Source organism: Lasiosphaeria miniovina (assembly GCF_030549165.1).
Source record: "Lasiosphaeria miniovina strain SMH2392-1A chromosome Unknown B0T26scaffold_1, whole genome shotgun sequence".
In the NCBI taxonomy this organism is placed as follows: domain Eukaryota; kingdom Fungi; phylum Ascomycota; class Sordariomycetes; order Sordariales; family Lasiosphaeriaceae; genus Lasiosphaeria; species Lasiosphaeria miniovina.
In genome coordinates this window covers 4,750,118-4,763,042 of record NW_026848220.1, presented here as the reverse complement: position 1 = coordinate 4,763,042, position 12,925 = coordinate 4,750,118, and the positions used below count along the sequence as shown (strand labels likewise).

The window sequence follows — 12,925 nt, the reverse complement described above, 5'->3', positions numbered from 1 at the left end:
CGTAAATCATGCAAGACTCATGCCCTCCCACGCTTCTCAGCTTCGTACAACTCTCTCTTCATGTCCATGAACAGATCCTCAATCTGGTAAACCTCCTGTCTCGACAGCGCGGCTGTGCGCAGCTCGTCGAGACCACCCTGCAGCAGACTCATGATATTTTGCACACGGTCTGCTTTGTGCGCGTAAGTAGCCTCCGCTCCCCCAGGTCCCTCTAACTCGGGTCCAAGCATGTCCACATCCATCAACTCGGGCCCCGCCGCCTTTGTCTCTTCTAATTCGCTGCGGTTCCGGGACTCGAGCGCGATTTGAGACTGCACCTCGCGGTCATCTGACCCCAACCCATCGGTCTGCATACGGACGGCCTTGTTAGACCGCACAGGCTCGTCAGGGCTGAAATCCTCGCTGGGCATCGTCGAGAAGCAATCCTCGGAAGAAGCCCTCGTAGTCTGTTCTGCGAGCGTTTGGTGCAGCTTCCTGGCATCTATTGGCACATTTAGCATCGGAGTAGTCAACCCAATGGTTTCGAACCTCGTACCTTCGACTGGGACTGGCTGGCTGTCGGGCACTTCGTCGTCCGCCTCGTCGGCCTCGTCGGCCTCATCGGCGTCGTTGCCCTGCTTTCTCTTCTTGTTGCCAGTTTCGTGTGTCTTGGAAGATGCTCGTTTCCGCTTTTGTCGCTTGTCGCGTTTCTGTGGCTGCGAGCTTGGTACCTGAATTTCCGCCGTCGACGGCGTAGTAGATGCCGCAGAACTAGCTCTGGTACTCCTCGACGATCCCCGTGAACCGGGCCGCTTCTTAGGGTTGTCTCCTACGACAATGCAGTCTGCATCTGGGGGGTTGTGTGTCTTCTGGGATGAGACGGATGGCCGTCGGTATTCAGAACGGTCAAGCCTCCTTGTATCCAGCTCAACTACGAGTTTGAGAAAGCTCTTCTCGTCGACATCGCTGACTTGGGAAGACTGCCGCGGTGTCGTCCTCTTGCTCTCTCCAGTAGCAGCAACTCTAAGTCTCTCGGACGGTTTCGGGGTGGGTGGCAGAGGGCTGCTGGGCGCATCCATGAACACTTCATCATCAGACCTTGGCGTAATCTGGGGTTGCAAAAGCCGGTAGTATTTGCGAGGCGTCGTCGGAGTTCCTGCAGTCAAGATTTCCTGCGAGTTCGGTGCTGGTACCGGGTTATCCTTGATCACTTCACTCTCCAAATTCGCGTCTGCCCTCGCTATTTCTGGGTCTCCCATTTCCAACTCTGCTATTTCCGGTTCTGTTACTTCCAGCTCCGATGTTTCAACTCCCGTGATAGCAGCCTCGTTAGGGGCGGGAAGATCCTCATCGGCCTCGAAAGACATGGCTTCGTCATTGACGTCGTCCCGGTCAAGTGCCTCGGGCGCGTTCATCTGGCGACTTGGATTCGGAGATCCAGATATTGGTGACGACGAGAACTGCCATTCTTCAAGCAGGCTATGACTGGCCGACCTCGATCGTATTTCGGCCGCTAGTGGATTCCGTCTTGGTTCTGGGGGTGATGAGGGAGGGTCGTTCATATCATGATCCGGTATAAGCACCGGTTGGCCACGGCGCGGCGTGGGCGTTGATGTGACAAAACCGTCGAATGCATTCTCCGGCTCGGGAGTGGCGGCTTGCCGAAGTCGCGAGTTGTCTGGAGGCGATGGCAGCTCAGCTGGGATAATGCAGCCTGACTCCTTTGACTTGGCGCCCGGACTTGATCGTATTTCGGGAAACAGGGCAGCATTCTCCTTCTGTCGATCTCTAACCTCTTTCTGCCGGTCGGTCAAAACCTGGGATTCCAAATTCTCTTTATCAGGCGAAGAAGGCTCAATTGGAGCAAACTGGATCTGGGAATTGTCGTGTCGCAACTGAGGCGTTACATTAGCGCGGTTACCCCCCTTAGCTTTTAGCTTAGGGGAGAAGGCCAACTGCCGTTGAACTGGCTTCTTTTGCTTGCCAGAATCCGGTGTTTTGGTACGAGAGGCGGGGCGGGGAGTGCCCTTCTGGCTGGACCTCGTCGAAGGCATCTCCGGCAAGCTGAAGTCGTCGAGGGAGTCAATAAACAACGGTTGTTGCCCAACATGCTCTGCGCTCGACATTTCCAGACCAGGCAGGACGATGCCTGTGTGCGACTGGATCTGTCCAAGCGCCGTCTTGAGGTGTTCCGGGTACTCTAAATGCTCGACATTCTGGAACAACTTGTTCCACAAAGACACACCAGAATTGACAAAATACAGATGGCTGGACTGGAAAGAGGCGCAGAAGACGCGCTCAAGAGGCTCGAGTTGCTGGTCTGGGTGCTCGATCACGGCTATAATAGAGCATATCTTATCCCAAAGAGACTTGGTCGCGGCAAGTACGGGGCTAGGCTGATTGCCTATAGCTCTATTGCAGTCGCAAATCCAGGGAAGAAGCCCGTCCTGGAGAGCAGTCAACGTCCTCATGAATAGCTGGCGGTTGCATCGTTCAAAGAACTGGCAAATCTCTTGAAGGAGACGAGCAGCTACCTCTGACTCGGCAGGACTAGGCTGGTTATACATGTACGCCAGAGCTTCGCTGGCTGCCTTGTATAGATTGTCGAATGTGTCAAACGACGCTGAGCGAGACCCGGCTAGAGCAGTACCCCAAAGTCGCCGTCGAGCAGCATCCACAGCTTGCCGGTCGTGTGGCTGCTTCGCAGCGGAAACTAGCTCGATTGCACAAATAAGGCTGTTCGCCGATGTGTTGGCAGCCCCGACAAGAGCAAACTGGTCGGGCAAAATCTTTGCCAAGGGTTCGATTGCAACAATGGCGACTCCAGCATCGCCAACTTCGTCTCGCACCCGTTCGACCAACAAGTCAAACAAGGACTCCCAGTGGTCCCAAGGAAGACTTGGTGTTGATCTGATACCACGCTCAAGGACTTTGACGACATCGCGGTATTCGTGGCCAATAGGAGTCTCACTCCCCGATATGTTTGAATTGTGACTGCTGTGGCCAGGTTCCAACCAGCTGGCAATTTTATTGGCAACTAGCAACCATGGTCCGTAAGGTCGTGGCGCTTCCATTGGGATTGCTGATAGCAAGTCTTGAGCGAGATCCATCTTTGCCTTGTCGCTCTTTAGATTATTGAAGAAAGGGGCAAAAACGGAAGCGTAAAAGTCGGCAAAGTCCTTGTCGTCTGCGACGCCGGGGGGGAGAGATGAGAGTGCCGAGAAGAGAGAATATAGGGGCGCCTTTGTGAGGGCCTGGTTCTTGCCAGGCTTTTCGGTGAGAGGCAGGAGACCAAGGGCGTTGATCATGATCTCCACGAATGCTCGTGCCGCGAGGAGGAAGTTGACAACGCTTGACCCAGCGTCCTCGCAAGGTGGCAGACCGCGGTTCCATACTTTTTGCAGAGCGCCAAGAGCCTCGGTCACGAACTGGGTTGTATCCTTGGACACCTTGATCTCTTTGGACGCTGCAGAAGCAACAGTCGCAACTAGGTTCTTCCAGAGTCGGTAGGTGGCGCTCTTGCTATCGGCCAGCGCAAGAAAGTCCCTTTCTAGGATGGGTTGAATGGTGGCGAAGACTCTATCGGTATTGCGCCTGACCCACTTCGAGTCGAGTGCTGGAAGCTCTTCTGGCTTTACTAGGGAGCCCTCTACTATGCGGTCTTCTTTCCATCTCCGCGGCGTCGTGCAGTCGAAAAGGCTGCCAAGAATAGTGCTGGCATGACGAAGATTGTCTTGGCCAGATTCAACTGCCGGATCAAAAACCCTCGCAATTACGGGCTTGACGCTGCTATCCCAGTATCCATCCAGCAGGGCCGGGGCGGTTTGGGGCTTGAAAGTGTAATAGAAGAGATTGCAAATCCCGCCAAACACAACGTTCTGCAGCTCCTCTGAGGTTTTGGCGGAGGGTTTGCCCGCGCTTTTCCGCCTCAACTGGGTTATCAATGGCTTGGTGAGATTGACGACGTTTTTTCGGAACGTTCGCTCGTCCAAATGCATCAGGTAGACGAGCCGGCTCCAGGCTTGGTGGGCATGTATTTTTGTTGCCAAGTCGGCGGTGTTGAAGCAAGACTGGATAATGAGCAGCCACGGGTTCATGTACTCTAACTTGTACAGCGGGACACGGAGCATGAGGATGACCACGCTCCAGATCGGAGGGACGGTAGCCGAGTTGTTCTTGTCCTCGGCCATGGACTTTAACCTCTCTTCGTAATACTCGATATACCGCTTTTCTTCCGAGACGTGGTTCAACACCTCCATGACCTTGCGCTGCAGCTGCTTTTCGTGACCAATGCTAAAAGCCGCCTCCAGGCCCAGATCAATGGCCGAGGAGCGGATCTCTTTGATGGTGCTGAGCATGTCGGTGAACAGGTCAAACAGCCAGTCCGAGTGAATAACCATGAGTGACCTGGCTTGCTTGACTAGGTTCTTGTATATGAGGACACGGGACATGATGATGCTCTTTCCCGTCACGTGGTTCTCGATGTTGTGCAGCGTAGCGACTAGCCTCCCTACGCGGTCCGCTGTCATGACTTTGGCCGAAAAGTTTTGCCACGCTATTACCTGCATTAGGTGTCGCGCCACGTCTTTAGGGATAGATGGATCCTCAAAGGAACGGATGCAGTGGTCGACAATGAAGACGCCAAAGTCGTTGGTGAAGGTGGACGCGATGGCGGAGAATCCGAGGAAGGTGATGAGCAGGTTGAGAGCATGATTGACGAGCGACGAGTCGATACCGGCCTCGGGTGTCCTGGAGACGATGTCCCGTTGCATGAACTGCAAGAAGAGTCCCATCTTCGCCTGGAGAGCAACCCGGTCGGGCAGGTTGTTGGAAGCCTTACACGCGCGCGTCAGCATCATGTAGGCATCCACCTTTGAGTCCCGATCGCCGCCGGCAAGCTGCTGAATTGTCGATTCCAACATGGCTGCCAAATTGTTGTTTTGGAGCAAAGGATCGCTATCGCCGCTGCTTGTCGAGCCGAGGGGGTTGTGCCCGTGGGCGGGAGGTTTGAGGATTGACTTGACGGGTTTGGAGGCACTTCGGGGAAGCGACACGGGTGTCGGGTGCTGCCTCCTCGGCGTCCCCTCTGTGTATATCGGCGGATCTTTGTATTCGGCCTGGGTAGAAAACTCGACCTTGCGCGCCCGCCGCGATGTCGAGTTTGTGGTGAGGGAATAGGTCGGGGAGTGGTTCCCCGGCGGGGTGTGGAGGCTCGAGGGCGTGTCGGCCGAGTCGGGGATGGGCCTGGACGAGAGGGCAGATAGGGCTAGGACCGAAGGCTCATGATGCGATTCTCGAGGCGGCGTCGGCGGCCGTGGTGGGAGGATGTCCAAGCGACTGGACATGACGGCCGGAGTCGACATTCTGCCCCGAGGGCAGAGCGCAAACCTTCCTTTGCCTAGACCGTCAAGGCCTTGGGCTGAATATGCATTACTAAGGACAGCACAAAGACTAGGTGTGGCAACCGGCAAACAGTGCCAAGGATTCTGAAATACAAAGACAAAAAAAAGATACGCAATGCGATGCGATGAAGACCGGAAAAGAGCGTGCGGTCCGTGTTTAATTGATTGCGATGCTGAAAACGCTGCGAGTACGGGCGGGTAGGTAGGCAGACACCAGCAACAGCAACGGCCTCTTCAGGGGTTTGATAGCGGAGTTAGCTTGGTTGCCGGGTCGGAGCAATTAAGACTTTTAACGCGGTTTCGCGTGATCTACTCGAAATTGGGCGCGCGTGGCCCGTTCACTCGCGTCGAGTCGCGCCTGCTTGCCGCCAACCCCAACCCCAACCCCCCCTCGTTTTTTAAGTGCAAGGCCCGTGCGAGACAGGGCAGGCCGCCTTTGAAGAAGACGGGACCCTGGTTGTCCGTGACCTCTGCCCTGTCTACGTATCCATAGTTTCCTTACTATGTACTTGTTTGGAGAACGTATACGGAATGCCTCATATGGAATATTCCTTATAGTTTCCTAGAGACATCGACAATTGATACGGGACGGGGTACATATACAGGTTGGTAGGTGTCTTATTCACCTGCCTAGAGTCCTTTGATCCACCTTTCTTACAAGTCATCCTGCCCAACCCGGATTGGGCACTGAATAGGTATCTTCTTTGAGCAAAAGAAATTATTTTGGGACTCGATCACCAGCAAAAAGTCATTGCAAGATCGTCAAGCGTGAATTCCGTATTGGAGATCGATCGGGAAGAATGGATGGATTCTGGGCCTCATTAGCGCCCAAAAAGGCCCACCGTGAGGAGGTGCCTTTGATATTCGAGCTCTATTAATTACCCCACACATGCAGCCATTTGTGAGCGTGAGCTAAGGTAGGCAAGCGGCGGCCAACCATTGCAAATCACACCTCAGCACCAGCATATTTGCGAGCAGATGCAGATAGCTGCCGGCGAAAACATTACGCTGCAAACATACGCTATAGAGTGGATCATCCGGAATCCTCATACGCACTCTGTCAACCCCTCCACGAAGGTCGGTTCGGAAGAGGATTCCCAAGCAGGTAAGTTGAAGCCATTCCCCACCCCGCACGCCTCAGTCTCTAGGCGGCGGCTGTCATCCATGCTATTCGATCCAACTTCCAACCGTATTCCTGAAACGTCACCTAATAGGCAGCCCTCCTCCAGTTGCTAGCAATCCGCATTCACAACCTCGCCTCGCAAGTCCCAAATCGCAAATTTGAGGAAGGATATAGGTCTTTTGTGTGTTCGCGGCAGAGCCGGACCTTCTAGAATATCCTTTCTCTGTCTGACATCTGCGAAACATGGCGCAACGTCGGCGTCCGCCAGGAAACCTTACCGGTCCTGGTGAGTAAACGCCGTATCAAAAATCTGGCCGGCTTGTAGCTGACAATGGTGCAAGGCAAGTTGGATGCGGTAACAGACCTCATGGACAAGTTGACCGAAGACCTCAAATCTACCCAACTCTCACCTCCCGGTTTGTTCCCCTTTCTTTAATACAATATCCAAGAAACAAAGAGTAAGAAAACCCCTCTGCCCGGGTGCATTGCTAAATATTATCGCCAGAACGAGATTCTGCGCTGGAGGAGCTGAAGCTGTATGGGCGTGATCCGAGAGATGCGCGTCCTATTTTCACCAACGAGGTATGGCATGGCCTGTTGCTGCACTTGCACCCCTCACGCTTCTTGACTGGAATTTCAGTCTGACCATGCGGAAGGGCATCGAGACCCTCACAAGACATGCCTTCGATAGCACCTCGGACACCACATGCAGAAATGCCCTCAAAGTCCTGTGTAATGCCTTGTTTCTCCGGTCTGAGACGCGCCAGATGTTCGTCGACCTGGGCTATGAGGCCAAGGCCTGCAGTAAACTCCAGAGTGGCAGCTGGAACGACGAATTCCTCGTGTCCAGACTCATCCTGCTCACAACCTACGAAACCAACATCAACCTTGTCAAACTCATTGACCAGCATCAGCTAGCCGATACTATGGTTCAGAACCTGGAAAGGCATGCGAAACGGCTCGATGAGAAAGCCGCCAGGAAGACCGCCTATTTTGATCCAATGGAGGGCATGGCACTGGAGGAGACGTTGAAACTCCTATTCAACGTCACCAACTTTTGCAGTGAGCGGGTGAGCAAGTTTGCTCCGGCCGTCTCGCATATTGTAACTCTGCTCTGCAAAGACGACATTCCGGCAACCCGCACGCCGCTCGTCCCTCCTTTCAGTCTCTTCATCAACGCGCTGGTGAACCTCGATCTCAGCAGCGGCCCCGCGCAAGCCGCGCTATTCCCCGCGAGCGAGCCTGAAGTCTCCGCGAACAGACTCATCGATTTACTCGATCTCGCGTTGAAGGCCTACCCGGAGAGCGAGCTCGAACAAACCACGAGTCCGTTGGTCTGCGTCATACTGAGCGTGTACGAACACGCACCGGACGCGGTCCGACGGGCCACTCAGGGCAGGCTGCTGCCGACTGAGGACGACCGGAAGAACGTGCTCGGCAAGGGAGACACGCTACCAGCGCGGCTGCTACGCAACTCGACCAACGCTCTGGCGCCGCAGCTCCGCACCGCCATCTCTCAGCTCTTATTCGACATGTCTGACAAGGACGCCACCAAGTTTGTCAAGAATGTCGGCTATGGCTTTGCGTCGGGCTTCCTCTTCCAGAACCAGATTCCCATCCCCGAGGCGGCATCAGAAGGCTATGATGTTAGCAGCGGCAGTTCCGAGGGCGCCAGCAGCAACATCAGGAAAGCTGTCAATCCAATAACGGGCCAGTTCTTGGATGCCGAGCAGAGCATCTCTGAGCTCCCTGAAATGACTGACGAAGAGAAGGAGCGCGAAGCTGAGAAGCTCTTTGTCCTGTTTGAGAGGTACGCCCCCCCCCCCCCCCCCCCCCTTTCTGTTGTTCACCCCGTACACAAACACGCACCCTTTCCCAACTGCCAACTGTAGCTGCTCGCTCACACGCGTCACTTGCCCAGATTGAAGAAGACCGGCGTCATGTCGGTTCAGAACCCCATCGAAAAGGCCGTTCAAGAAGGCCGCTTCGAGGAACTGCCCGACGATTACGAAGAGGACGGGGACGGTGATGCCACTACTAAAAAAGTTTGAAGCCTGAGACGGGAGGGCATGCTGACTCATTTGGCGCTCGGGGTCTGTCCAGAAAGCGAGGGGCTTTGGACACTGTGTTTCAGGCCGTTGGTCGAGCTATTAGTTATATCGCGGTATAGGGCTGTTTTGTAGGGGGCCGTCTTGATACCATAACGCGTTCCGCGCTGCGAAGTATAATTACCGATTACATGTTCATGGCGATACATGACACGTAGAGACTAGAGTTACATGCAATGAGTCATTGGGATGAGAATTCAGCGAGATATCGCCTGATGGTACGAGTCCAGGTTCTGTGGTATCTACTACCTCCTTACCTGCCTCCGCAGACGTGAGCACCCCAGCTGAGGTGTGCCGGGTCATTGCCTGTCTCTTCTGCCAAGTGTGTTTGCTTGAAATGAGCCACGAGTCAGGTGAAAGTCCAGTTAAAGTCGGCAGTACGACAACCAAGCGCCGGATGACTTGCGCCATATCACGGAGGTATTGTAATTTACGGATGATAATCAATCTTTTTTTATATCGGTATTCGCGAACACGGTGCTACACGCTCCGAGAAAGGCACCCTCGCCTACCTCTCCTTATTTAGTTTAGTACGGCCCTTTTATTAACCTTACGACTCTATATCGCTCCACTCAAAGACAAATAAGAATCTCTCCCCCCGGCGTCTCTTTCTTATATTCTTAACCTTTTATCCTCCTTATATTCTTCGTAATTATTCTAGTATATAACAACGCGGCGGCCGTACTTGATCCTTTATTCCGGCTACGTCTCCATCCGTCCTCGTCCTCTCTTATACCTCGCCATATCGATCGCGCCGCCGTTGTCGTCTATCCTTACCACCCGGAACCCACCCACCCCTCTGTCCAGCGTACCTCGGCGCGCTACTTGTCTTTATTCGTAATCTCGCAATACCTGCTATTTCATTTCGATGCTCGCTCGACTCTAGCTTTCGCTAGCCTACGCTGAGCGGCGAGGCTTGCCGTGTTGAGCCTTGCGCCTCCTCACTCGCGTATATATCATCTCCCGAGGCCTTAGTACCTAGCCCTTGTCCGAACCATTGCCGTCATACTTATCCTCATCGGTATCCATGCCCGCCTGCTTCTCCTCGGGGTATAAATGCATATGATGGGCAAGCCGGTCAAACAGCTCAAACTCCATTCTCTCAGCAGCCTTGGGTCCGCTCTAGATATGTCCTATAATGTTAGAACCAGGTGGGAAGTTGTGTTCGAAATTAGGCTCTCTAGCCCCTTCATGTTCGTGAGGACAGCTTGCCGGAAATACCATCGGAGAAGTGTGTCTAAAAGACGCTGCGGGTTATTAAGAAAACGAGCATCTAGAAGGTCCCTACGATACGCTCACCATCTCGCTGTGTTCTTACAACTATCCTAGATTTATATAAGATAATGTTAACGTTTCCCATTCTTGGAGAGTACTTATATCGGGGCTAATAGAAAAGTAGTCAAGGTCGAATATCATGTGTGTAGTGTCTCAGAGGAGCAAGCCATTCTGTACCGGATGGATCGTCTTGTAAGACCTCCGAGAAGGTAAGATGGTAATTTGGCAACTCCAACTCTACGTATTCCATTGATGTTCGTACGCAAGAGAGAAGATGTGCGTAGCCTCAAAACCTCACCAGAGACCAGACTCTTTATTTATATTTTCTTGCTTTATCACGACGTAACGTCCGTCCCGCTCTCGGATCAAGTTAGTATTATATTCACAAAGTAGTAGAATACATACCTGGACGGTGCCATCGGCTAGAACAAAATACCTCCCAGGCACCCGGGGAGGTAACCTTAATTTGCCAGCCCTACTAGGGGGTGAAGGCGGTGGGGCTTAGCACGCCTTGAGCGTGGCCAGGCGAAGCGCGGCTGACCAGTCAGAGAACGGAAGCCTCAACACATGGACTACACAAGTTCTCACTTCGCATCGCAACCACTGGCAGCTGGCTTTGGCCAAGGGCACGCCGAGTACCAATGGTAACACATACATTGTACCTTAGTCCCTCAATGTCTGCTGGTGGGGGACTATATGGAAGTCCTGCAAAGAATCCAAAAAGTGGTATTTTCTCTTACCAATAATGCCCTGGCAAAGGCTCTCCCAGGTCGACTTGCTTGTCAGAATCCCTACTACGCCATCCACGTTAAGTATCAGTAGTATACAGAAAGCTGAATTCTAGAAAGGAAAGCGGCGGAGCCCGGTTCCCAAGGGAAATCCCCAAGTCTCATAGTCCAACAATGACTTTCCTCCCAGGCAGCCATCAAACTTAAATCCCAGAGTCCCTGATCCCTCCCACCTACAACTTACCTACTACTACTAGTATATGCTAATACCTAGGCACTATAGTATTGGTGGCAGGTAGGCTCCACGCTCTAGTACTGGATGTACCAGGAGTAAGGGTATATCTGTGGGGGCCCTGAATAGTAGGCCGCTTGCGCCGTCGCCTGCGCATTTGCATATTGCATATGCATACACATAGCACGATTAGCCTCCCACAGCCTGCGTCGGTAGCGGTGGCGCTCTCGCTGATCCTCCCCCGACGAGTCCTCAGACTCCTCTTGTGCGCGGTGTTCCGCCTCGCGCTGCTGCTGATCATGGACCTCTTCGGCACGACGGGCCTCGGCACGACGGGCCTCCTCGGCACGACGGGCTTCCTCGGCCTGGCGCTGTTCCGCGGCTTCGCGCTCGCGGCGTTCGAAATACTGGCGGTTTGCCTCTTCGCGGCGCTCACGCGACTTCTCGCGACGCTTGTTCTCTCGCCGTTCGTCTTTAAGGGCCTTCCGGGCGGCTTGCTGCCTGCGGTGCTCTTGCATGATGCGATCCTTCTCGGTCTCCCACTTCTCCTTGGCCGCGCGCTGGATCTCGTCCTTGGTGACGTTAAGCCGCTTGACGGCCTCTTCGCCGCGGCGGATTTGGTTGTTGATTTCGCGCTGGTACTTGGCAAGCTCGTCTTGGTGCCCCTTGTCCCGGGCTTCGATGGCCTCGGCCGTCTCCTGCTGGATCTGGGCAAGCTGCTTCTTGAATTGGGCTTGCTTCTCGGCCAGCGTTGCCTGGACCTCTTTGCCAGCAGCCGTGTCATTGAGCGACATCCCGCCTTCCACCATGTCCCGCTGGATGTCGAGAGTGGCCCGTTTGTTACTGCTGACGATGTGCTGAACAATCTCCAGGGCAGACTCTCGGCCACGGTCCTAACGGAAGACACGGCTTCTATTCTGGATCATGTGTCCCTAGAGTTCGTCTTTTGTCTGTAGCTCAACCTCTCGCGCGTCTCCTATGGCTATGTCGGGCAGCATGCTCCAAATTGTGCTGGCTAGAACGATGTTGCCCAAGCTATCGTCTCCGACAAGTTTCTTGAACATGCGTAGATTTCGCATCCCTGAACCCCCGATCCTTGTATCTGATATGCGGTGGAGGTACACAATGCCCGACAGGCGGATCTGGTTGGTGTAGGTGCTGTTGAGCTAGTCCGAAATATCACGAAGGACATCGGTATCCGTCTTGTTGGTGTCGTCGAAGCTAGGCGTATCGATGAACCAGGCCGCCGAGCCATCTGGGAGGGTGCCGTGGAACTAAGCTACCGCTATGTTACCTACAATCTAGGAGAGACGAGGTCAGCGCTGCGCCATCATATGGGAACGAGGATGGGCCATTACAAGACTCCAACCCATGGCCGACGGCTGCCTCCGGACAGAAATGGCTGATGAAGGTCGATTTCCCAGACCCCGTGACGCCCATGAGAGCTATGACGACGTCTTCTGGGCTTCGCAACACAGTAAGTTGGACGAAGACTGCCATGGGCTGGAATGTTTTGCTTACCTTATCCTTGGCCCTTCCGCAGCAGTTGAATTCGTTTGATCCAGCTGGGAATCTTGAGGGGTTACGCGAGTAGCTTCGAGTGTCTCCCCCTCCGAGCTCCTATAAGCTATTTTAATAGCCCTCGGTGCCTTGTTCTCTAAGCTCCAACGGCTTGCTCTGGTGCCGTCGGATGCGTCGTCCTCTGAACTCTCACAGTCCGCCCACTCGCCGTCGCTGTCAGCACGCCGGCGCTCTACCCGCGCGGCTCTCTGATGGTCCCGCCAGTCCATGGTGGAATGTATTCAATTAGGCGCTTCCTAGGGTTAGAAGGAGCCATCTGAATAGCTTACTGCTTCTATAAGTAAGTCAAAAGTTCGCTTAGAGACGTGAACAGGATCCGGGTTGGAGCCTGAGACGGCCCCCCTTCAACTTGACGAAAGATAAGAGAAACGAGAACACCCAATACTAGGCTGTGCGCTGTGCGCAGCGGCAGAACGACGTTTCCTTGGACCGTTTTTGGATCTGGAGGTGTGGCGGCTGGCGAAGTGGTCGGTTGATTTATCCTCTTGGCCGCATAA

At 54.1% G+C, this 12,925-nt stretch overlaps 3 protein-coding genes across 3 annotated transcripts; 1 reads left to right on the top strand and 2 right to left on the bottom strand.

Annotated features, from left to right (window-relative positions):
* Positions 1 to 17: 17 nt before the first annotated feature.
* On the bottom strand, positions 18 to 5,342 carry B0T26DRAFT_746231 (Rap1-interacting factor 1 N terminal-domain-containing protein; the record flags this gene model as incomplete). The annotated part of the gene is made up of 2 exons (XM_060444674.1): positions 18 to 481; positions 536 to 5,342. The coding sequence occupies 2 exons, from the start codon at positions 5,340 to 5,342 to the stop codon at positions 18 to 20; spliced, it is 5,271 nt and encodes a 1,756-aa protein (XP_060303177.1).
* A 1,405-nt stretch (positions 5,343 to 6,747) lies between these two features.
* Positions 6,748 to 8,555, top strand: B0T26DRAFT_746230 (guanine nucleotide exchange factor; the record flags this gene model as incomplete). Its single annotated transcript, XM_060444673.1, has 5 exons — positions 6,748 to 6,790; positions 6,846 to 6,920; positions 7,010 to 7,086; positions 7,161 to 8,314; positions 8,426 to 8,555. The coding sequence occupies 5 exons, from the start codon at positions 6,748 to 6,750 to the stop codon at positions 8,553 to 8,555; spliced, it is 1,479 nt and encodes a 492-aa protein (XP_060303176.1).
* Positions 8,556 to 10,924: 2,369 nt separating this feature from the next.
* B0T26DRAFT_670617 (uncharacterized protein) lies at positions 10,925 to 12,637 on the bottom strand (the record flags this gene model as incomplete). The annotated part of the gene is made up of 6 exons (XM_060439202.1): positions 10,925 to 11,740; positions 11,810 to 11,989; positions 12,038 to 12,102; positions 12,146 to 12,312; positions 12,369 to 12,420; positions 12,562 to 12,637. The coding sequence occupies 6 exons, from the start codon at positions 12,635 to 12,637 to the stop codon at positions 10,925 to 10,927; spliced, it is 1,356 nt and encodes a 451-aa protein (XP_060303175.1).
* Positions 12,638 to 12,925: the final 288 nt, after the last annotated feature.